This window comes from Tachyglossus aculeatus, chromosome 14 (genome assembly GCF_015852505.1).
Source record: "Tachyglossus aculeatus isolate mTacAcu1 chromosome 14, mTacAcu1.pri, whole genome shotgun sequence".
NCBI lineage: Eukaryota > Metazoa > Chordata > Mammalia > Monotremata > Tachyglossidae > Tachyglossus > Tachyglossus aculeatus.
Window position 1 is genome coordinate 2,721,373 of NC_052079.1, and position 24,082 is coordinate 2,745,454.

The 24,082-nt window shown below is 50.9% G+C and overlaps 1 protein-coding gene across 1 annotated transcript; it reads right to left on the reverse strand.

The window, feature by feature from the left end:
• Positions 1–6,925: 6,925 nt before the first annotated feature.
• Positions 6,926–23,866, reverse strand: CGRRF1 (cell growth regulator with ring finger domain 1). The gene is made up of 6 exons (XM_038756343.1): positions 23,763–23,866; positions 20,850–20,989; positions 16,059–16,236; positions 11,558–11,705; positions 10,127–10,234; positions 6,926–7,502 (listed from the first exon to the last, which is right to left on the reverse strand). Exons 1-6 carry the CDS (start codon positions 23,864–23,866, stop codon positions 7,218–7,220), a joined length of 963 nt encoding a protein of 320 aa, XP_038612271.1. The 3' UTR covers positions 6,926–7,217.
• Positions 23,867–24,082: the final 216 nt, after the last annotated feature.

Sequence of the window (24,082 nt, forward strand, 5' to 3'; positions counted from 1 at the left end):
GGACAGGGCCTTCCCTCCTGGTTGCAGCCCGGTCCAGGGTGGGCCGCTGCCACGGGTGTGCATGTAGTAATGACGGCATTTGCTAAGCGCTCACTATGTGCCAAGCGCTGTTACCCTCACACCAGTGTGTGCGCTGGCACGGAAGCGGGCGAGAGGGGCAGAGGTGTCCTGTAAGTGTCCTTTGGGGCGACTGAGGGGACGAGGCCTGGGCCGCAGCTGTGCCCAGCCCCGGACGGGACCACGCCGCCCCCACGACAGCCGGCTGGCCCACGTGATATTTTTAGGAGGGCTAATAATAATGATAATAATAATAATAATAATAAGGATGGCATTTAAGAAGCGCTTACTATGTGCAAAGCGCTGTTCTAAGCGCTGGGGAGGCTGCAAGGCGATCAGGTTGTCCCACGGCGGGCTCACGGTCTTCATCCCCATTTTCCAGGTGAGGGAACGGAGGCCCGGAGAAGTGACTTGCCCAAGCTGACAAGTGGCTGAGGCGGGATTCGAACCCATGACCTCTGACTCCCAAGCCTGGGCTCTCTCCGCTGAGCCACCCTACTTAGAGAAGCGACGCGGCCCAATGGGTAGAGCCCGGGCCCGGGAGTCCAGCGGACCTGGGTTCTCATCCCTGCCGTGTGACCTTGGGCGAGTCGCTTCACTTCCCTGGGCCTCAGTTCCCTCAGCTGGAAAATGGGGATTGAGACGGCGAGCCCCCCGTGGGACAGGGACTTGCTGGCCTCCACCCCAGCGCTTAGTACAGTGCCTGATCCACAGCAAGCATTTAACAAATACCACAGTTATTATTATTCTTCCCTCAGCGTGGCTCAGTGGAAAGAGCCCGGGCTTTGGAGTCAGAGGTCATGGGTTCGAATCCCGACTCCACCACATGTCTGCTGTGTGACCTTGGGCAAGTCACTTCACTTCTCTGACCCTAAGTTACCTCATTTGTAAAATGGGGATTAAGACTGTGAGCCCCCCGTGGGACAACCTGATCACCTTGTAACCTCCCCAGCATTTAGAACAGTGCTTTGCACATAGTAAGCGCTTAATAAATGCCATTATTATTATTATCCATAAAATGGGGATTAAGCCTGGCCCACGTAGAAGCAGCATGGCTCAGCGGCAGGAGCCCAAGCTTTGGAGCCAGAGGTCATGGGTTCAAATCCTGGCTCCACCAATTGTCAGCTGTGTGACTTTGGGCAAGTCACTTTGCTTCTCTGGGCCTCAGTTACCTCATCTGTCAAATGGGGGTTGACTGTGAGCCCCCCGTGGGACAACCTGATCACCTTGTCACCTCCCCAGCGCTAGGAACAGTGCTTTGCACATAGTAAGTGCTTAATAAATGCTATTATTATTATTATTATTATTATTATTCTCTGGGCCTCAGTGACCTCATCTGGAAAATCGGGATTGAGACTGTGAGCGCCCCATGGGACAACCTGATCACCTTGCAACCTCCCCAGTGCTTAGAACAGTGCTTTGCCCATAGTAAGCACTTAATAAATGCCATTATTATTATTATTATTCTCTGGGCCTCAATGACCTAATCCGTAAAATGGGGATTGAGACTGTGAGCGCCCCGTGGGCTAGCCTGATCACCTTGCAACCTCCCCACCGCGTAGAACAGTGCTTTGCACATAGTAAGCGCTTAATAAATGCCATTATTATTATTCTCTGGACCTCAGTGACCTCATCTGGAAAATGGGGATGACGACTGGGAGCCCCACGGGGGACAACCTGATCACCTTGTATCCACCCCAGGGCTTAGAACAGGGCTTGGCACATAGTAAGCGCTTAACCAATACCATCATTTACAAATTATATTAAGAATATATAATACATAATATATATGTTTATTATATAATAATATATTATAAATTATGTAGAATTATATATATATTCCTACTATTATGTAGAAACATGGACCGTGTCCAACCTGATTAGTTTGTCTCCTCCCAACGGCCTGGTTTGTAGTAGTCTCCATCCCCTTACTTACTACTGCTTCATGGGAAGCAGCGTGGCTCAGTGGAAAGAGCCCGGGCTTTGGAGCCAGAGGTCACGGGTTCAAATCCCGCCTCCGCCGCATGTCAGCTGGGTGACTTTGGGCAAGTCACTTCACTTCTCTGGGCCCCAGTTACTTCATCTGGAAAATGGGGATGAAGACTGGGAGCCCCCCCATGGGACAACCTGATCACCTTGTATCCTCCCCAGCGCTTAGAACAGTACTTGTCACATAGTAAGCCCTTAATAAAAATAATAATAATAATAATGATGATGGCATTTGTTAAGCGCTTACTATGTGCAAAGCACTGTTCTAAGTGCTGGGGGGATACAATGGGATCAAGTTGTCCCAAGTGGGGCTCACAGTCTTAATCCTCATTTTACAGATGAGGGAACTGAGGCTCAGAGAAGTTAAGTGGCTTGCCCAAGGTCACACAGCAGACAAGTGGTGGAGCCGGGATTCAAACCCACGACCTCTGACTCCAAAGCCCGGGCTCTTTCCACTGAGCCATGCTGCTTTTCTTAACAAATACCATCATCATCATTATTATTATTATTCTCTGTGCCTCAATGACCTAATCTGGAAAATGGGGATGAAGACTGGGAGCCCCACATGGGACAACCTGATCATCTTGTAACCTCCCTAGCGCTTAGAACAGTGTTTGGCACATAGTAAGCACTTAACAAATACCATCATTATTATTATTCTTTGTGCCTCAGTTACCTCATCTGGAAAATGGGGATGAAGACTGGGAGCCCCACATGGGACAACCTGATCACCTTGTAACCTCCCCAGCGCTTAGAACAGTGCTTGGCACATAGTAAGCGCTTAACAAATACCATTATTATTATTATTATTCTTTGTGCCTCAGTTACCTCATCTGGAAAATGGAGATGAAGACTGGGAGCCCCACATGGGACAACCTGATCACCTTGTAACCTCCCCAGCGCTTAGAACAGTGCTTGGCACATAGTAAGCGCTTAACAAATACCATTATTATTATTATTATTCTTTGTGCCTCAGTTACCTCATCTGGAAAATGGAGATGAAGACTGGGGAGCCCCACATGGGACAACCTGATCACCTTGTAACCTCCCTAGCGCTTAGAACAGTGCTTGGCACATAGTAAGCGCTTAACAAATACCATTATTATTATTATTATTCTTTGTGCCTCAGTTACCTCATCTGGAAAATGGAGATGAAGACTGGGAGCCCCACATGGGACAACCTGATCACCTTGTAACCTCCCCAGCGCTTAGAACAGTGCTTGGCACATAGTAAGCGCTTAACAAATACCATTATTATTATTATTATTCTTTGTGCCTCAGTTACCTCATCTGGAAAATGGGGATGAAGACTGGGAGCCCCACATGGGACAACCTGATCACCTTGTAACCTCCCTAGCGCTTAGAACAGTGCTTGGCACATAGTAAGCGCTTAACAAATACCATCATTATTATTATTATTCTTTGTGCCTTAGTTACCTCATCTGGAAAATGGAGATGAAGACTGGGAGCCACACATGGGACAACCTGATCACCTTGTAACCTCCCCAGCGCTTAGAACAGTGCTTGGCACATAGTAAGCGCTTAACAAATGCCATCATTATTATTATTACTATGTGCCAAGCACTGTTCTAAGCGCTGAAGCAAGCACAGCTTCTCCTGTCCGCTACCTCTACCGCGCTCTCCCCAGCGCTGTAGGAGACTCTCCCCGCACTCAGGAAGCGCTCAACAAATATCACCGACGGAGCGACCTCCTTCCCCTCCCCACAGCACCTGTATAGATGTATAGATGTTTGTACGTATTTATTACTCTATTTTATTTTGTTAATATGTTTGGTTTTGTCGTCTGTCTCCCCCTTCTAGACCGTGAGCCCGCTGTTGGGTAGGGACCGTCTCTACATGTTGCCAACTTGGACTTCCCAAGCGCTTAGTCCAGTGCTCTGCACACAGTAAGCGCTCAATAAATACGATTGAATGTATATATGTTTGTACGTATTTATTACTCTATTCATTTATTTTATTTGTACATATTTATTCTATTTATTTTATTTTGTTCATATGTTTGGTTTTGTTGTCTGTCTCCCCCTTCTAGACCGTGAGCCCGCTGTTGGGTAGGGACCGTCTCTACATGTTGCCAACTTGGACTTCCCAAGCGCTTAGTCCAGTGCTCCGCACACAGTAAGCGCTCAATAAATACGATTGAAGGTATATATGTTTGTACGTATTTATTACTCCATTTATTTTATTTGTACATATTTATTCTGTTTATTTTATTTTGTTCGTATGTTTGGTTTTGTTGTCTGTCTCCCCCCTTCTAGACTGTGAGCCCGCTGTCGGGTAGGGACCGTCTCTAGATGTTGCCAACTTGGACTTCCCAAGCGCTTAGTCCAGTGCTCTGCACACAGTAAGTACTCAATAAATACGATTGAATGTATATATGTTTGTACGTATTTATTACTCCATTTATTTTATTTGTACATATTTATTCTATTCATTTTATTTTGTTAAGATGTTTCGTTGTCTGTCTCCCCCTTCTAGACTGTGAGCCCGCTGTTGGGTAGGGACCGTCTCTAGATGTTGCCAACTTGGACTTCCCAAGTGCTTAGTACAGTGCTCTGCACACAGTGAGCGCTCAGTAAATACGATTGAATGAATGAATGAATGAACAAATATCACCGATGGAGCGACCTCCTTCCCCTCCCCACAGCACCTGGATATATGTATATATGTTTGTACGTATTTATTACTCTATTTGTACATATTTATTTTATTTTGTTAATGTTTTGTTTTGTTCTCTGTCTCCCCCTTCTAGACGGTGAGCCCGCTGTTGGGTAGGGACCGTCTCTACATGTTGCCGACTTGGACTTCCCAAGCGCTTAGTACAGTTCTCTGCACACCGTAAGTGCTCAATAAATTCGATTGAATGAATGAACACATATCACGACGGAGCGACCTCCTTCCCCTCCCCACAGCACCTGTATATATGTATATATGTTTGTAAGGATTTATTACTCTATTTATTCGTACATATTTATTCATTTTATTTTGTTAATATATTTTGTTTTGTTGTCTGTCTCCCCCTTCTAGCCTGTGAGCCCGCTGTTGGGTAGGGACCGTCTCTACGTTTCCATCTTGGACTTCCCAAGCGCTTAGTACAGTGCTCTGCACACAGTAAGCGCTCAATAAATACGATTGAATGAATGATGAATGAATGTATATGTTTGTACGTATTTATTACTCCATTTATTTTATTTGTACATATTTATTCTATTTATTTTATTTTGGTAATATGGTTTGTTCTGTTGTCCGTCTTCCCCTTCTAGACTGTGAGCCCGCTGTTGGATAGGGACCGTTTCTACATGTTGCCGACTTGTACTTCCCAAGCGCTTAGTCCAGCGCTCTGCACACGGTAAGCGCTCAATAAATACGATTGAATGAGCAAGTATCACCAACAGAGCAACCTCCTTCCCCTCCCCACAGCACCTGTATATATGTCTATATATTTGTACGGATTTATTACTCTATTTATTTTATTTGTAAATATTTATTCTGTTTATTTTATTTTGTTAATCTGTTTTGTTTTGTTGTCTGTCTCCCCCTTCTCGAGCCCGCTGTTGGATAGGGACCGCCTCTATACGTTGCCGACTTGGACTTCTCAAGCGCTTGGTCCAGCGCTCTGCACACAGTAAGCGCTCAATAAATACGATTGAATGAATGTATATATGTTTATATGTATTTATTACTCCATTTGTTTTATTTGTACATATTTATTCTATTTTATTTTGTTAACGTTTTGTTGTCTGTCTCCCCCTTCTAGACTGTGAGCCGCTGTTGGGTAGGGACCGTCTCTACATGTTGCCGACTTGCACTTGTACTTCCCAAGCGCTTAGTCCAGCGCTCTGCACACGGTAAGTGCTCAATAAATACGATTGAATGAATGAATGAATGAACAAATATCACCAACAGAGCGACCTCCTTCCCCTCCCCACAGCACCTGTATATATGTATATATATTTGTACGGATTTATTACTCTACTTATTTTATTTGTAAATATTTATTCTATTTATTTTGTTAATCTGTTTTGTTTTGTTGTCCGTCTCCCCCTTCTTGACTGTGAGCCCGCTGTTGGGGAGGGCCCGTCTCTACATGTTGCCGACTTGGACTTCCCAAGCGCTTAGTCCAGCGCTCTGCACACGGTAAGCGCTCAATAAATACGATTGAATGAATGTATATATGTTTGTATGTATTTATTACTCCATTTATTTTATTTGTACATATTTATTCTATTTTATTTTGTTAACGTTTTGTTGTCTGTCTCCCCCTTCTAGACTGTGAGCCCGCTGTTGGGGAGGGCCCGTCTCTACATGTTGCCGACTTGGACTTCCCAAGCGCTTAGTCCAGCGCTCTGCACACGGTAAGCGCTCAATAAATACGATTGAATGAATGTACATATGTTTGTATGTATTTATTACTCCATTTATTTTATTTGTACATATTTATTCTATTTTTTTTGTTAACGTTTTGTCGTCTGTCTCCCCCTTCTAGACTGTGAGCCCGCTGTTGGGGAGGGCCCGTCTCTACATGTTGCCGACTTGGACTTCCCGAGCGCTTAGTCCAGTGCTCTGCACACGGTAAGCAGCGTGGCTCAGTGGAGAAGAGCCCGGGCTTTGGAGTCAGAGGTCGTGGGTTCAAATCCCGGCTCTGCCAACTGTCAGCTGGGTGACTTTGGGCAAGTCACTTCACTTCTCTGGGCCTCAGTTTCCTCATCAGAAAATTGGGGATGAAGACCGTGAGCTCCCCCCGTGGGACAACCTGATCCCCTTGTAACCTCCCCAGCGCTTAGAACAGTGCTTTGCACATAGTAAGCGCTTAATAAATGCCATCATTACTACTGTTATTATTAATAAATACGACAATGAATGACACGGGATGGTTCTGTTTTCCGGACAAAGCGTCGCCCGTCACAGTGGCCGCGTCTCCGCAGCGGGTTTTATTCGCGGTTGGCGTCGTTCCCGACCCCGCGTCCTGGGAGAGGTCCCCGCCGGACGCGATGCCCGGCATCCCGAAGGGCGGTCGGTCTTCCGTTATCCGCGGGGCGTCTTTCCGCCTTTCCGCTCCCCGCGCCGCTCGGCCGTCCGTCCGCGGGTGGGAGGGTGGGGGCCGCGTGCCCGGAGACGACGACGGGCCCGGTGCCCGCGCTCCCCTCCCGGCCTCAGCGCGGGTCGCGGTGGGCGCGGAGAGGGAAGGCCTCGAGGACGGGCTGCCGGCACACGGGGCAGCGTCCAAAGCAGCGCCCGCACAGGTCGCACAGGCACGTGTGGCGGCAGGGCAGGAGCACCCAGTTGACGGGCCCGTTGCGGCAGACCACGCAGTCCCGCCCGCCCTCCTCCCGCGGCTCCCGCTCCCCGGGCCCTTCTCCTCCTCCTCCTCCCCCTCCTCCTCCTCCTCCTCCTCCTCCCGGGCCGGGCGCGACGCTGTTCGCCGACATGAAGAGTTGCTGGAGGCCCCGGGAGAGAAAACCCCCCGCCCCCCCCGGCCCGAATTTTAGTACACGCGGACCTGAAATGTGGCCACCTTTTAATAATAATAATAATGGCATTTAATTAAGCGCTTACTACGTGCCAAGCACCGTTCTAAGCGTGGGGAGGTTACAAGGTGATCACCTCCTCCAGAAGGCCTTCCCAGACTGAGCCCCTTCCTTCCTCTCCCCCTCATCTTACCTCCTTCCCTTCCCCACAGCACCTGTATATATGTTTGTACGTATTTATTACTCTATTTTACTTGTACATATCTATTCTACTTATTTTATTTTGTTAGTATGTTTGGTTTTGTTCTCTGTCTCCCCCTTCTAGACCGTGAGCCCACTGTTGGGTAGGGACTGTCTCTAAACGTCGCCGACTTGTACTTCCCAAGCGCTTAGTCCAGTGCTCTGCACACAGTAAGCGCTCAATAAATGCGATTGATTGATTGATTGATCAGGTGGTCCCACGGGGGGCTCACAGTCTTAACCCCCACTTTCCAGATGAGGGAACTGAGGCCCAGAGAAGGGAAGTGGCTTGTCCAGAGTCACCCAGCTGACAATTGGCAGAGCCGGGATTTGGACCCATGACCTCTGATTCCAAAGCCCAGGCTCTTTTCCACTGAGCCAAGCGCTTAGTACAGTGCTCTGCACACAGTCAGCACTCAATACGATTGAATGAATGAATAAATAATAATACTTGTTAAGCGCTTACTATGTCCCATCCGCCAAGCTAGCTCTCTTCCTCCCTTCAAAGCCCTACTGAGCGCTCACCTCCTCCAGGAGGCCTTCCCAGACTGAGCCCCCTTTTTCCTCTCCTCCTCCCCACCCCCCCCCGCCCTACCTCCTTCCCCTCCCCACAGCACCTGTATATATGTTTGTACAGGTTTATTACTCTATTTATTTTACTCGTACATATTTATTATTCTATTTATTGTCATCATCATCATCAATCGTATTTATTGAGCGCTTACTGTGTGCAGAGCACTGTACGAAGCGCTTGGGAAGTACAAATTGGCAACATATAGAGACGGTCCCTACCCAATAGTGGGCTCACAGTCTAATTTATTGTGTTAATGGTGTGTATATTGTGGCTCAGTGGAAAGAGCCCGGGCTTTGGAGTCAGAGGCCATGGGTTCAAGTCCCGGCTCCGCCAATTGTCAGCTGGGTGACTTTGGGCAAGTCACTTCACTTCTCTGGGCCTCAGTTCCCTCATCTGTAAAATGGGGATTAAAACTGTGACCCCCCACGTGGGACAACCTGATCACCTTGTAACCTCCCCAGTGCTTAGAACAGTGCTTCGCACATAGTAAGCGCTTAACAAATGCCATCATTATTATTATATAGCTTTAATTCTATTTGTCCTGACGACTTTGACACCTGTCTCCATGTTTTGTTTTGTCGTCTGTCTCCCCCTTCTAGACTGTGAGCCCACTGGCGGGTACGGACCGTCTCTATCTGTTGCCGATTTCTACTTCCCAAGCGCTTAGCACAGTGCTCTGCACACAGTAAGCGCTCAATAAATAGAAGCAGCGTGGCTCAGCGGAAAGAGCCCGGGCTTTGGAGTCGGAGGTCATGGGTTCAAGTCCCGGCTCCGCCAACTGTCAGCTGGGTGACTTTGGGGGAGTCACTTCACTTCTCTGGGCCTCAGTTCCCTCGTCTGGAAAATGGGGATGAAGACTGTGAGCCCCCCGTGGGACAACTTGATCACTTTGTAACCTCCCCAGCGCTTAGAACGGTGCTTTGCACAAAGTAAGCGCTTAACAAATACCATCTTCATCATTATTATATAGCTTTAATTCTATTTGTTCTGACAACCTTGACCCCTGTCTCCATGTTTTGTCATCTGTCTCCCCCTTCTTGACTGTGAGCCCGTTGTCGGGCAGGGACCGTCTCTATCTTTCATTCATTCCATCATTCAATCGTATTTATTGAGCGCTTACTGTGTGCAGAGCACTGTACTAAGCGCTTGGGAAGTCCAAGTTGGCAACCTATAGAGACGGTTGCTACCCAACAACGGGCTCACAGTCACAGTCTGCTGCTGATCTCTACTTCCCAAGCGCTTAGTCCAGTGCTCTGCACACAGTAAGCGCTCAATAAATACGATTGAATGAATCATCATCATCATCAATCGTATTTATTGAGCGCTTACTATGTGCAGAGCACTGGACTAAGCGCTTGGGAAGTACAAATTGGCAACATATAGAGACAGTCCCTACCCAACAGTGGGCTCACAGTCTAAAAGTCACTTCACTAAATGAATGAATGAATGAATGAATGAATGACGAGGCGGTGGGACTCCGGTTCCAACCGGGAATTTCCGAAGCCTCCGATTCCTCTCTCTCTCCGGTGGCCAGTTCCAGGAGACGCGGGAATTGGGGGGACGCCACAGTCACGGGGATGGGGGGGACCCCCGTGAGATCCGCGGAGGGGGACAGGAGTCGAGCGTGGTCGAGGGCGGGGATGGATGTTCTTAGCGCTTAGAACAGTGCTTTGCACATAGTAAGCGCTTAATAAATGTCACCATTATTATTAATAATAGATGTGATTATTATTATTATTATTATTATTATTATTATTATTATTATTATTATTATTATTACCTTCAGGTCGTGGAGCTGACCCTGGGCCAGGAGTAAATACTGATACAGCATCCGGCAGGAAAGCCTGTAGCTCTCGTCGGGAATGTGAATGACCGACACCATGGAAATCTAGGAACAAAGCCGGGCCCGACTCAGTCCCCGGCTTCCCGCCGGGAATCCCGCAACGGCGAAATCCAGGGCAAGCGAGGCCCGGGCCGGGCAAGAATCAGGCTTTGGAGTCGGAGGTCGTGGGTTCAAATCCCGGCCCCGCCACTTGTCGGCTGTGTGACTTTGGGCAAGTCACGTCGCTTCTCTGGGCCTCGGTTCCCTCATCTGGAAAATGGGGATGAAGACTGGGAGTCCCCCGTGGGCCAACCTGATCACCTTGTAACCTCCCCAAGTGCTTAGAACGGTGCTTTGCACATAGTAAGCGCTTAATAAATGCTATAAAAAAATTGATAATAATGGTGATGTTTGTTAAGCGCTTTCTATGTGCCAGACACTGTGCTAAGCCCTGCGGGAGATACGAGATAATCGGGTTGGGCCCTGTCTCTGTCCCACATAAGCAGCGTGGCTCAGTGGAAAGAGCCCGGGCTTGGGAGTCAGAGGTTATGGGTTCAAATTCCGGCTCCGCCACTTGTCAGCTGTGTGAATTTGGGCGAGTCACTTCTCTGGGCCTCAGTGACCTCATCTGGAAAATGGGGATGAAGACTGTGAGCCCCCCGTGGGACAACCGGATTACTTCATATCTACCTCAGCGCTTAGAACAGTGCTTGGCACGTAGTAAGCGCTTAACAAACGCCATCATCATCATAAGGCTCACGGTCCTCATCCCCATTTTCCAGCTGAGGGAACTGAGGCCCAGAGAATAATAATAATAATAATGATGGCATTTATTAAGCGCTTACTATGTACAAAGCACTGTTCTAAGCGCTGGGGAGGTTACAAGGTGATCAGGTTGTCCCGCGGGGGGCTCACAGTCTTCATCCCCATTTTCCAGATGAGGGAACTGAGGCCCAGAGAAGTGAAGTGACTTGCCCAAAGTCACACAAGCTGACCTCCTTCCCCTCCCCACAGCACCTGTATATATGTATATATGTTTCTATGTATTCATTACTCCATTTATTTATCTGTACATATTTATTCTATTTATTTTATTTTGTTAATTTGTTAATCTGTTCTGTTTTGTTCTCTGTCTCCCTCTTCTAGACCGTGAGCCCGCTGTTGGGTAGGGACCGTCTCTAGATGTTGCCAACTTGGACTTCCCAAGCGCTTAGTACAGTGCTCTGCGCACAGTAAGCGCTCAATAAATACGACTGATTGATTGATTGATTGATTGAGGTCCCTGAGCTGAGGTCCCTGAGGCCCAGAGAAGTGAAGTGACCCACCCAAGGTCACACGGCAGATACGTGGAGGAGCCGGGATGAGAACGGACGCCAATCCGTTACTTACTATGTCGTAGACGTCCCGGTCATCCTCGTCGGCGAGGGTCAGGAGGGCGACCAGCGGGTAGCGCGACCGGGGCACGGCTCCGAAGTCGGCGATGCCCGCGCCCGCGGGCAGCTGGCACAGTTTTTCCTCCCTCTTGGCTTTCCCGACGCTGGGACGGGGGTCGGGAGAAGGGGTGGCGTCAAGGAATAGTACATTATTATTGCAGCAATAATAATAATAATAATAATGATGGCATTTATTAAGCGCTTACTATGTGCCAAACACTGTTCTAAGCGCTCAGGGGAGTCCAATTCAACCGCAAACAGACACAGACCCCGCCTACAATGAACGTTCAGTCTAGAGGACAGTGTGCCGTAATAATAATAATAATAATAATAATGATGGCAGTGATTAAGCGCTTACTATGTGCCAAACACTGTTCTAAGCGCTCAGGAGAGTCCAATTCAACCGTAAACAGACACAGACCCCGCCTACAACGAACGTTCATTCTAGAGGGCAGTGCGCTGTAATAATAATAATAATAATAATGATGGCATTTATTAAGCGCTTACTATGTGCCAAACACTGTTCTAAGCGCTCAGGGGAGTCCAATTCAACACTAAACAGACACAGACCCCGCCTACAATGAACGTTCAGTCTAGAGGACAGTGTGCCGTAATAATAATAATAATAATAATGATGGCAGTGATTAAGCGCTTACTATGTGCCAAACACTGTTCTAAGCGCTCAGGAGAGTCCAATTCAACAGTAAACAGACACAGACCCCGCCTACAACGAACGTTCAGTCTACAGGGCAGTGCGCTGCAATAATAATAATAATAATAATTATTATTATTATTATAATGGCATTTATTAAGCGCTTACTAGGTGCCAAACACTGTTCTAAGCGCTCAGGAGAGTCCAATTCAACAGTAAACAGACACAGACCCCGCCTACAACGAACGTTCGGTCTAGAGGGCAGTGCGCTGTAATAATAATAATGATGATGGCATTCATTAAGCGCTTACTATGTGCCAAGCACTGTTCTAAGCGCTCAGGAGAGTCCAATTCAACCGTAAACAGACACAGACCCTGCCTACAACAAACGTTTGGTCTAGAGGACAGTGCGCTGTAATAATAATAATAATAACAATAATAATAATAATAATAATAATGATAATGATGATAGCATTTATTAAGCACTTACTATGTGCCAAACACTGTTCTAAGAACTCAGGAGAGTCCAATTCAACAGTAAACAGACACAGACCCCGCCTACAATGAACGTTTGGTCTAGAGGGCAGTGCGCTGTAATAATAATAATGATAATAATAATAATAATGATGATGATGATGGCATTTATTAAGCACTTACTATGTGCCAAACACTGTTCTAAGCGCTCAGGAGAGTCCAATTCAACAGTAAACAGACACAGACCCTGCCTATAACGAACGTTCAGTGTAGAGGGCAGTGCGCTGTAATAATAACAATAACAATAATAATAATGGCATTTATTAAGCGCTTACTATGTGCCAAACACTGTTCTAAGCGCTCAGGAGAGTCCAATTCAACCGTAAACAGACACAGACCCCGCCTACAACGAACGTTCATTCTAGAGGGCAGTGCGCTGTAATAATAATAATAATAATAATAATGGCATTTATTAAGTGCTTACTATGTGCCAAACACTGTTCTAAGCGCTCAGGAGAGTCCAATTCAACAGTAAACAGACACAGACCCTGCCTGCAACGAACGTTCGGTCTAGAGGACAGTGCGCTGTAATAACAATAACAATAATAATAATAATAATAGCATTTATTAAACACTTACTATGTGCCAAACACTGTTCTAAGCGCTCAGGAGAGTCCAATTCAACAGTAAACAGACACAGACCCCGCCTACAACGAACATTCAGTCTAGACGGCAGTGAGCTGTAATAATAATAATAATAATAATAATAATAATAATAATAATAATGGCATTTATTAGGTGCTTACTATGTGCCAAACACTGTTCTAAGCGCTCAGGAGAGTCCAATTCAACAGTAAACAGACACAGACCCCGCCTTCAACGAACGTTCGGTCTAGAGGGCAGTGCGCTGTAATAATAATAATAATGATGATGGCATTTATTAAGCGCTTACTATGTGCCAAGCACTGTTCTAAGCGCTCAGGAGAGTCCAATTCAACCGTAAACAGACACAAACCCCGCCTACAACGAACGTCCAGGCTAGAGGGCAGTGCGCTGTAATAATAATCATAATAATAATAATAATAATAATAATAATGATGGCATTTATTAAGTGCTTACTATGTGCCAAGCACTGTTCTAAGCACTGAGGAGGTTACAAGGTGATCAGGTTGTCCCACGGGGGGCTCACAGTTTTAATCCCCATTTTACAGATGGGGAAACTGAGGCCCAGAGAATAATAATAATAATAGCATTTTTTAAGCGCTTACTATGTGCCAAGCACCGTTCTAAGCGCCGAGGAGGTTACAAGGTGATCAGGTTGTCCCATGGCAGGCTCGCATTAATCCCCATTTTACAGACGGGGAAACTGAGGCCCAGAGAAGAATAATAATAATAACGATGGCATTTATTAAGCGCTTACTATGTGCCACGCACCGTTCTAAGCACTGAGGAGGTTACAAGATGATCAGGTTGTCCCACGGGGGGCTCACATTAATCCCCATTTTACAGACGGGGAAACTGAGGCCCGGAGAAGTGAAGTGACTTGCCCAAAGTCACCCAGCTGACAACTGGCGGAGCTGGAATTTGAACCCATGCCCTCCGACTCCAAAGCCTGGGCTCTTTCCACTGAGCCACGCTGCTTCTCTGTACTAAGCGCTTGGAAGAATGCAATGCAAAAGTAAATGGATACATTCCCTGCCTAAAACAAATGTACAGTCTACAGGGCAGAGCACTGTACTAAGCGCTTGGGAGAGTCCAATGCAACAATAAATGGACATACTCCCTGCCCACAACCAGCTCGCAGTCTAGAGGGCAGAGCACTGTACTAAGCGCCCGGGAGAGTCCAACAGAACGATAAACCGACCCATTCGCTGCCCACAACGAGCTCCCAGTCTGGAGGGCAGAGCACTGTGCTAAGCGCCTGGGGGAGTCCAATAGAACGACAAACCGGCACATTCCCTGCCCACAACGAGCTTGCGGTCTAGAGCGGAAGGCTCTGTACTGAGCGCCCGGGAGAGTCCAACAGAATGATAACCCGATATGTTCCCTGCCCACAACGAGGTTGCGGTCAAGAGCATGGAGCGCTGTACTAAGCGCCTGGGAGAGTCCAATAGAACGACAAACCGGCACGGTCTAGAGCGGAAGGCTCTGTACTGAGCGCCCGGGAGAGTCCAACAGAATGATAACCCGATATGTTCCCCGCCCACAACGAGGTTGCGGTCAAGAGCACGGAGCGCTGTACTAAGCACCTGGGAGAGTCCAACAGAACGACAAACCGGCACGGTCTAGAGTGGAAGGCTCTGTACTGAGCGCCCGGGGGAGTCCAACAGAATGATAACCCGATCCGTTCCCTGCCCACAACGAGGCTGCGGTCAAGAGCGGACGGCTCTGTACTGAGCGCCTGGGAGAGTCCAACAGAATGATAACCCGATATGTCCCCTGCCCACAACGAGGTTGCGGTCAAGAGCGGACGGCTCTGTACTGAGCACCCGGGAGAGTCCAACAGAATGATAACCCGATATGTTCCCTGCCCACAACGAGGCTGCGGTCAAGAGCACGGAGCGCTGTACTAAGCACCTGGGAGAGTCCAACAGAACGACAAACCGGCATGGTCTGGAGCGGAAGGCTCTGTACTGAGTGCCCGGGAGAGTCCAACAGAATGATAACCCGATATGTTCCCTGCCCACAACGAGGTTGCGGTCAAGAGCGGACGGCTCTGTACTGAGCGCCCGGGAGAGTCCAACAGAATGATAACCCGATATGTTCCCTGCCCACAACGAGGCTGCGGTCAAGAGCGGAAGGCTCTGTACTGAGCGCCCGGGAGAGTCCACCAGAATGATAACCCGCTATGTTCCCTGCCCACAACGAGGTTGCGGTCAACAGCACGGAGCGCTGTACTAAGCGCCTGGGAGAGTCCAATAGAACGACAAACCGGCACGGTCTGGAGCGGAAGGCTCTGTACTGAGCGCCCGGGAGAGTCCAACAGAATGATAACCCGATATGTTCCCTGCCCACAACGAGGCTGCGGTCAAGAGCGGAAGGCTCTGTACTGAGCGCCCGGGAGAGTCCAACAGAATGATAACCCGATAAGTTCCCTGCCCACAACGAGGCTGCGGTCAAGAGCGGACGGCTCTGTACTGAGCGCCCGGGAGAGTCCAACAGAATGATAACCCGATATGTTCCCTGCCCACAACGAGGTTGCGGTCAACAGCACGGAGCGCTGTACTAAATGCCCAGGAGAGTCCACCAGGATGCCGAACGGATCCATTCCCCGCCCACCCCGAGCGCCCGGTCCGGTCCGGTCCGGTCTCCGGCGGGTCCCAAAGGATACAGGTGACGCTCCCGGTGGAGGAAGGCGGAGCCCAGGGCGTCTTCCAGCGCCCGCGGGGTCCGGATGCGGGCGCAGCGTCCGTGACGCCCCAGGGCTTCGTGCAGCCGCTGGACGCTGCAGCCCCAGTAGCAGGTCAGCACGCAGTCGCTCAGACAGTCCGCCGTCAGGCCGATGCCCACTGCGGGGGGGGGGGGGAGGCCGACAGCGGGACCCTCCCGTCACTGCCTGGCCTCACTCACGGGGCGGGGCGGCGCCGAGTCGACGCTCAGCACACTCCCCCGTGATGAGAAAGACAGCGGGGCTTAGTGGAAAGACCCCACGCTTGGGAGTCCGAGGTCGTGGGTTCAAACCCCGGCTCCGCCAACCGGCAGCTGTGTCACTTTTTGGACACGTCACTTCATCGTCATCATCAATCGTATTTATTGAGCGCTTACTGTGTGCAGAGCACTGGACTAAGTGCTTGGGAAGTACAACATATAGAGACAGTCCCTACCCAACAGCGGGCTCACAGTCTAAAAGGGGGAGACAGAGAACAAAACCAAACATCCTAACAAAATAAAATAAATAGAATAGATATGTATGAGTAAAATAGAGTAATAAATATGTACAAACATATATACATATTATATACATATACATACTTCACTTCTCTGGGCCTCAGTTCCCTCATCTGTCAAATGGGGATGAAGACCGGGTGCTTAGTACAGTGCTCTGCACTCAGTTAGCGCTCAATAAATACGATTGAAATACGACTGAATGATGACTGGGAGCCCCCCTGGTACAACCTGATCACCTTGTATCCTCCCCAGCGCTTAGAACAGTGCGATGCACATAGTGAACGCTTAATAAATGCCATTATTATTATTATTGCGTTGCACATAGTGAGCGCTTAACAAATGCCATCATTATTATTGCGTTGCACATAGTGAGCGCTTAATAAATGCCATCATTATTATTATTTTAAGTTCAAATCCCGGCTTCGCCGCCTGTCAGCTGGGGGACTTGGGGTGAGTCACTTCATTCATTCATTCATTCAATCGTATTTATTGAGCGCTTACTGTGTGCAGAGCACGGGACTAAGCGCTTGGGAAGTCCAAGTTGGCAACATCATCATCATCATCATCAATCGTATTTATTGAGCGCTTACTGTGTGCAGAGCACTGGACTAAGCGCTTGGGAAGTCCAAGTTGGCAACAGATAGAGACGGTCCCTACCCAACAGTGGGCTCACAATCAATCAATCAATCGTATTTATTGAGCGCTTACTGTGTGCAGAGCACTGGACTAAGCGCTTGGGAAGTACAAGTTGGCAACATCTAGAGACGGTCCCTACCCAACAGTGGGCTCACAATCAATCAATCAATCAATCAATCGTATTTATTGAGCGCTTACTGTGTGCAGAGCACTGGACTAAGCGCTTGGGAAGTCCAAGTTGGCAACATCTAGAGACGGGCCCTACCCAACAGCGGGCTCACAGTCTAGAAGGGGGAGACAAGAGAACAAAACAAAACATATTAACCAAATAAAATAAATAGAATAAATATGTACAAATAAAATATAGAGTAATAAATCCGTACAAACATATATCCATATATACAGGTGCTGTGGGGAGGGGAAGGAGGTAAGGTGGGGGGGGATAAGGAGGGGGAGAGAAAGGAGGGGACTTCACTTCTCTGTGCCTCAGTTCCCTCATCTGTCAAATGGGGATGAAGACTGCGAGCCCCCCGTGGGACAACCTGATCACCTTGTAACCTCCCCAGCGCTTAGAACAGCTCTCAGCACATAGTAAGCGCTTAATAAAAGCCATTATTATTATTAAAGAACAATGGGAAACGGGCCCAACACATCAGAGCATGCCCTCTCTAGACTGTGAGCTTGTTGTGGGGAAGCAGCGTGGCTCAGTGGAAAGAGCCCGGGCTTTGGAGTCAGAGGTCATCGGTTCATTCATTCATTCATTCATTCAGTGGTATTTATTGAGCGCTTACTGTGTAAGCACATAGTAAGCGCTTAATAAATGCCATTATTATTATTATTATAAGTTCAAATCCCAGCTCCGCTGCTTAATAATAATAGCATGTATTTATTTATTTTTTATTAAGCGCTTACTATGTGCAAAGCATGGTTCTAAGCGCTGGGGAGGTTACAAGGTGATCAGGTTGTCCCTTGGGGGGCTCACAGTCTTCATCCCCATTTGACAGATGAGGGAACTGAGGCCCGGAGAATCAATCAATCAATCAATCAATCGTATTTATTGAGCGCTTACTATGTGCAGAGCACTGGACTAAGCGCTTGGGAAGTACAAATTGGCATCACATAGAGACAGTCCCTACCCAACAGTGGGCTCACAGTCTAAAAGGGGGAGACAGAGAACAGAACCAAACATACCAACAAAATAAAATAAGTAGGATAGAAATGTACAAGTAAAATAAATAAATAAATAAATAGAATAATGAATATGTACAACCATATATACATATATACAGGTGCTGTGGGGAGGGGAAGGAGGTAAGACGGGGGGATGGAGAGGGGGACGAGGGGGAGAGGAAGGAAGGGGCTCAGTCTGGGAAGGCCTCCTGGAGGAGGTGAGCTCTCAGCAGGGCCTTGAAGGGAGGAAGAGAGCGAGCTTGGCGGAGGGGCAGAGGGATTGGGGGCATTCCAGGCCCGGGGGATGACGTGGGCCGGGGGTCGATGGCGGGACAGGCGAGAGCGAGGTACGCTGAGGAGATCAGCGACGGAGGAGCGGAGGGTGCGGGCTGGGCAGTAGAAGGAGAGAAGGGAGGTGAGGTAGGAGGGGGCGAGGTGATGGATGGACAGCCTGGAAGCCCAGGGTGAGGAGTTTCTGCCTGATGCGCAGATTGATCGGTAGCCATTGGAGGTTTTTGAGGAGGGGAGTAATATGTCCAGAGCGTTTCTGGACAAAGATAATCCGGGCAGCAGCATGAAGTATGGATTGAAGTGGAGAGAGACACGAGGATGGGAGAAGTGAAGTGACTTGCCCAAAGTCACCCAGCTGACAAGTGGCGGAGCCGGGATTTGAACCCATGACCTCTGACTCCAAAGCCCGGGCTCTTTCCACAGAGCCGTGCTGCTTCTCTAAGCCGTCAGCTGTGTGCTCTGCGCACAGTAAGCGCTCAATAAATACGAACGAATACGTTGCCAACTTGTACTTCCCAAGCGCTTAGTACAGTGCTCTGCACACAGTAAGCGCTCAACAAATACGATTGAATGAATATAGCTGTAATTCTATTATGTTTGTACAGACATATCACTCTATTTATTTTCCTTGTACGTATTTACTATTCTATTTATTTTGTTAATGCAGTGCATCTAGCTTTATTTCTATTTATCCTGACGACTTAACACCTGTCCATGTTTTGTTTTGTTGTCCGTCTCCCCCTTCTAGACTGTGAGCCCGTTGTTGGGTAGGGACTGTCTTTAGATGTTGCCCGCTTGTACTTCCCAAGCGCTTAGTACAGTGCTCTGCACACAGGAAGCGCTCAGTAAATACGATTGAATGAATGAATGAATGAATCTAGATTTAATTCTTTTTGGTCTGACGACTTGACACCTGTCCACGAGTTTTGTTTTATTGTCCGTCTCCCCCTTCTAGACTGTGAGCCCGCTGTTGGGTAGGGACCGTCTCTAGATGTTGCCCGCTTGTACTTCCCAAGCGCTTCGTACAGTGCTCTGCACACAGTAAGCGCTCAATAAATACGATTGAATGAATGAATCTAGCTTTAATTCTATTTGGTCTGACGACTTGACACCTGTCCACATGTTTCGTTTTGTTGTCCGTCTCCCCCTTCTAACCTGTGAGCCCACTGTTGGGGAGGGACCGTCTCTATCTGTTGCCTGCTTGTACTTCCCAAGCGCTTAGTACAGTGCTCTGCACACAGGAAGCGCTCAATAAATACGATTGAATGAATGAATCTAGCTTTAATTCTATTTGGTCTGACGACTTGACACCTGTCCACATGTTTCATTTTGTTGTCCGTCTCGCCCTTCTAGCCTGTGAGCCCGCTGTTGGGGAGGGACCGTCTCTATCTGTTGCCTGCTTGGACTTCCCAAGCGCTTAGTACAGTGCTCTGCGCACAGTAAGCGCTCAATAAATACGACTCAATGACTGAATGGCCAGCGAGGGGAAGGCCGTTGGCTACAAGTCAAAACCCCCCGCCGTGCTGGGCAGCCTGGGAGAGAGTCGAGGGAGGAGACTCGAGGAAGGAGGCGATGCTCAACTGCTTCCAGATTTTCCCACAGTAAGCGCTCAATAAATACGATTGAATGGATTTTCCCCCAGAAAACTCTTCGGCTCTGCTAATAATAATAATAATAATAATAATTATGATGGCATTTATTAAGCGCTTACTATGTGCCAAGCACCGGCGATCAGGTTGTTCCACGGGGGGCTCCCAGTCTTCACCCCCATTTGACAGGTGAGGGAACTGAGGCCCGGAGAAGTGGCTCGCCCAGAGTCACCCAGCTGACAGTTGGCGGGATTTGAACCCACGACCTCCGACTCCACAGCCTGGGCTCTTTCCGTTTCTCCACCGGAACGACGGCAGGCTGAGGTGGGAGAGGAGGCGTCCACGGAGTCGCGACGCGGAAGACGAGGCGAGCGCTTAGGACGGTGGTGGGGGGGCTCCGCGCCGGAGCTCAATAAATAATTACGACGGACTGATGGCCACGGTTTTACGCAAATTAGGATTGGAGGGAAAAATGGTGGGAAAGAGGGAGGGTTTGGGGGGAGGAAGAGAAAGAAACTCCGGACAGGAAATGAAATTTGACCACTAACTTGAGAGAGAGGCCGAAGGGGGATGAGTGATCTCTAAGCTGAAGGGATTCTTGACTTGTCTCATCGGCTTTCTGGAGACCCTGGCGCTGGATTCCGTTTCTTCGGAGTTTCTCAGAATTACGGGGACGTCCCAACCGAACCTGGAGAGAGACACGGACCAAAAAAAACCCCACCTCGCCGCTAAATTCATTCAATCGCGTTTATCGGGCGCTGACTGTGTGCAGAGCACTGGACTAAGCGCTTGGGAAGGACAAGCTGGCAACATCTGGAGAGGGTCCCTGCCCAACAGCGGGCTCACTCTTCGGCCCTTCAAAGACCCCGAGAGTCCAGCTAGTCCATCCCCCTGCCTCCGAGCAGACGGCCCCTGAGAGGCCAACTCGTCCATCCCCCTGCCTCCGATCGGACGGCCCCTGAGAGGCCAACTCGTCCATCCCCCTGCCTCTGAGAGGACGGTCCCCCAGAGGCCAACTCGCCCATCCCCCAGCCTCCAAGCGGATGGACCCTGGGAGGCCAACTCATCCATCCCCCTGCCTCCGATCGGATGGACACTGAGGGGCCAACTCGTCCATCCCCCTGCCTCCAAGCGGATGGTCCCCGAGAGGTCAACTCGTCCATCCCCCTGCCTCCGAGTGGACCCTGAGAGGTCAACTCGTCCATCCCCCTGCTTCCGATCGGATGGACCCTGAGGGGTCAACTCGTCCATCCCCCAGACCCTGAGTGGACCCAGAGAGGCCAACTCGTCCATCCCCCTGCCTCTGATCGGATGGACCCTGAGAGGTCAACTCGTCCATCCCCCAGCCCCCGAACGGACCCAGAGGGGTCAGCTCATCCATCCCCCTGTCTCTGAGCGGACCCTGTCTGGCCAACTTGTCCAGCCCCCTGCCCCCGAGCAGACCACGAGAGGTCAACTTGTCCATTCCCCTGCGTCTGAGCAGACCTCGAGAGGTCAACTCGTCCATCCCCCTACGTCCAAGCGGACCCAGAGAGGCCAACTCGTCCATCCTCCTGCCTCTGAACAGTGCTTTGCACATAGTAAACGCTTAATAAATGCCATCATTATGATTATGATTATTATTATTATTGGACAGGGGGAGACCAACTCGTCCATCCCCCTGCCTCCGATCAGATGGACCCTGAGAGGCCAACTCGTCCATCCCCCGGCCTCCGATCGGATAGACCCTGAGGGGTCAACTCGTTCATCCCCCTGCCTCCAAGCGGATGGACTCCTAGAGGTCAACCCGTCCATTCCCCCTGCCTCTGAACAGAAGGACCCTGACTGGCCAACTCGTCCATCCCCCTGCCCCCGAGCAGATGGACCCTGAGGGGCCAACCCATCCATCCCCCTGCCCCCGAGGGGGATGGATCCTGAGGGGCCAACACGTCCATCCCCCTGCCCCCAAGGGGGATGGACCCTGAGGGGCCAACCCGTCCATCCCCCGCCCCTGAGGGGGATGGCCCCTGAGGGGCCAACCCATCCATCCCCCTGCCCCTGAGGGGGATGGCCCCTGACTGGCCAACTCGTCCATCCCCCTGTGTCCGAGCAGAAGGACCCTGACTGGCCAAACTCATCCATCCCCCTGCCCCCGAGCGGACCCTGAAGGGGTCAACTCGCCCATCCCCCTGTGTCCGATCGGATGGACCCTGAGGGGTCAACTCGTCCATCCCCCAGGCCCTGAGCGGACCCAGGGAGGCCAACTCGTCCATCCCCCTGCCTCCGGGCGGACCCCGAGAGGCCAACTTGTCTCTCCCCCTGCCTCCGATCGGATGAACCCTGACTGGCCAACTTGTCCATCTCCCTGCCTCTGATCAGATGGACCCTGAGGGGCCAACTCGTCCATCCCCCTGCCTCTGAGCGGACCCCGAGGGGTCAACCGGTCCATCCCCCTGCCCCCGAGTGGGAGGACCCTGAGGGGTCAACCTGTCCATCCCCCGCCCCCGTGGGGGATGGACCCTGAGGGGTCAACCGGTCCATCCCCCTGCGTCCGAGCGGACCCTGAGGGGCCAACTCGCCCACCCCCCTGCCCCCAAGCGGACCCTGAGGGGTCAACCCGTCCATCCCCCTGCCTCCGAGGGGATGGACCCGGAGGGGTCAACTCGTCCATCCCCCTGCCCCCGAGCGGACCCTGAGGGGCCAACTCGTCCATCCCCCTGCCCCCGAGCGGACCCTGAGGGGTCAACCCGTCCATCCCCCTGCCCCCGAGCGGACCCTGAGGGGTCAACCCGTCCATCCCCCTGCCCCCGAGCGGACCCTGAGGGGTCAACCGGTCCATCCCCCTGCCTCCGATCAGATGGACCCTGAGGGGCCAACTCGTCCATCCCCCTGCCCCCGAGCGGACCCTGAGGGGCCAACTCGTCCATCCCCCTGCCCCCGAGCGGACCCTGAGGGGCCAACTCGTCCAACCCCCTGCCTCCGATCGGATGGACCCTGAGGGGCCAACTCGTCCATCCCCCTGCCTCCGAGCGGACCCTGAGGGGCCAACCGGTCCATCCCCCTGCCTCCGAGCGGACCCTGAGGGGGTCAACCGGTCCATCCCCCTGCCTCCGAGCAGATAGACCCTGAGGGGCCAACTCGTCCATCCCCCTACCCCTGAGGGGGTCAACCGGTCCATCCCCCTGCCCCCGAGCAGAAGGACCCTGAGGGGCCAACTCGTCCACCCCCCTGCCCCCGTGGGGGATGGACCCTGAGGGGTCAACCGGTCCATCCCCCTGCCTCCGATCAGATGGACCCTGAGGGGTCAACCGGTCCATCCCCCTGCCTCCGATCAGATGGACCCTGAGGGGTCAACCGGTCCATCCTCCTGCCCCCGAGCGGACCCTGAGGGGTCAACCGGTCCACCCCCCTGCCCCCGAGCGGGAGGCCCCTCTGGGGCCGTGGGGCCGCCCCCCCCGGGGTTTCGTCGGTTCTTCCCGGACCATCCGAGGACGAGGCCGCTGGTGACGACGAAGCAGGTGAAGACGACGGCGATGTAGAAGAGCGGCGAGTACTCGTACAGCGCCACCAGGAAGGCGCCCGCCATCCCCCCATCCCATCCCGGCCCCGCGCGCAGGCGCCGAGGCGCGCCGCCCGCCCGGGACACGCCCCCCTCCCGCCCGGACCAATCCCGGACGGCCGCGCGCGCCGGCGCGGATCCCCGCCCCGAGCCCCGCCCACTTTCGCCGCGCTCGGCCAATCGGAGAGAGGCGAGGGGACGAGGGGGCGTGGCTCCCGGCTCTAAGCCCCGCCCTCTATCGCC

What these genes read in the sequence shown, in the direction of transcription:
- CGRRF1 (XM_038756343.1), bottom strand. Translation starts at nt 23,866, where the DNA reads ATGGCGGGCGCCTTCCTGGTGGCGCTGTACGAGTACTCGCCGCTCTTC. An exon ending in ACCGGGACGTCTACGACATA is followed by an intron (nt 10,235 to 11,557) that starts GTAAGTAACGGA and finishes CTTTGTTCCTAG; the next exon opens with ATTTCCATGGTGTCGGTCAT. An exon ending in GTCAGCTCCACGACCTGAAG is followed by an intron (nt 7,503 to 10,126) that starts GTAATAATAATA and finishes CGGGGCCTCCAG; the next exon opens with CAACTCTTCATGTCGGCGAA.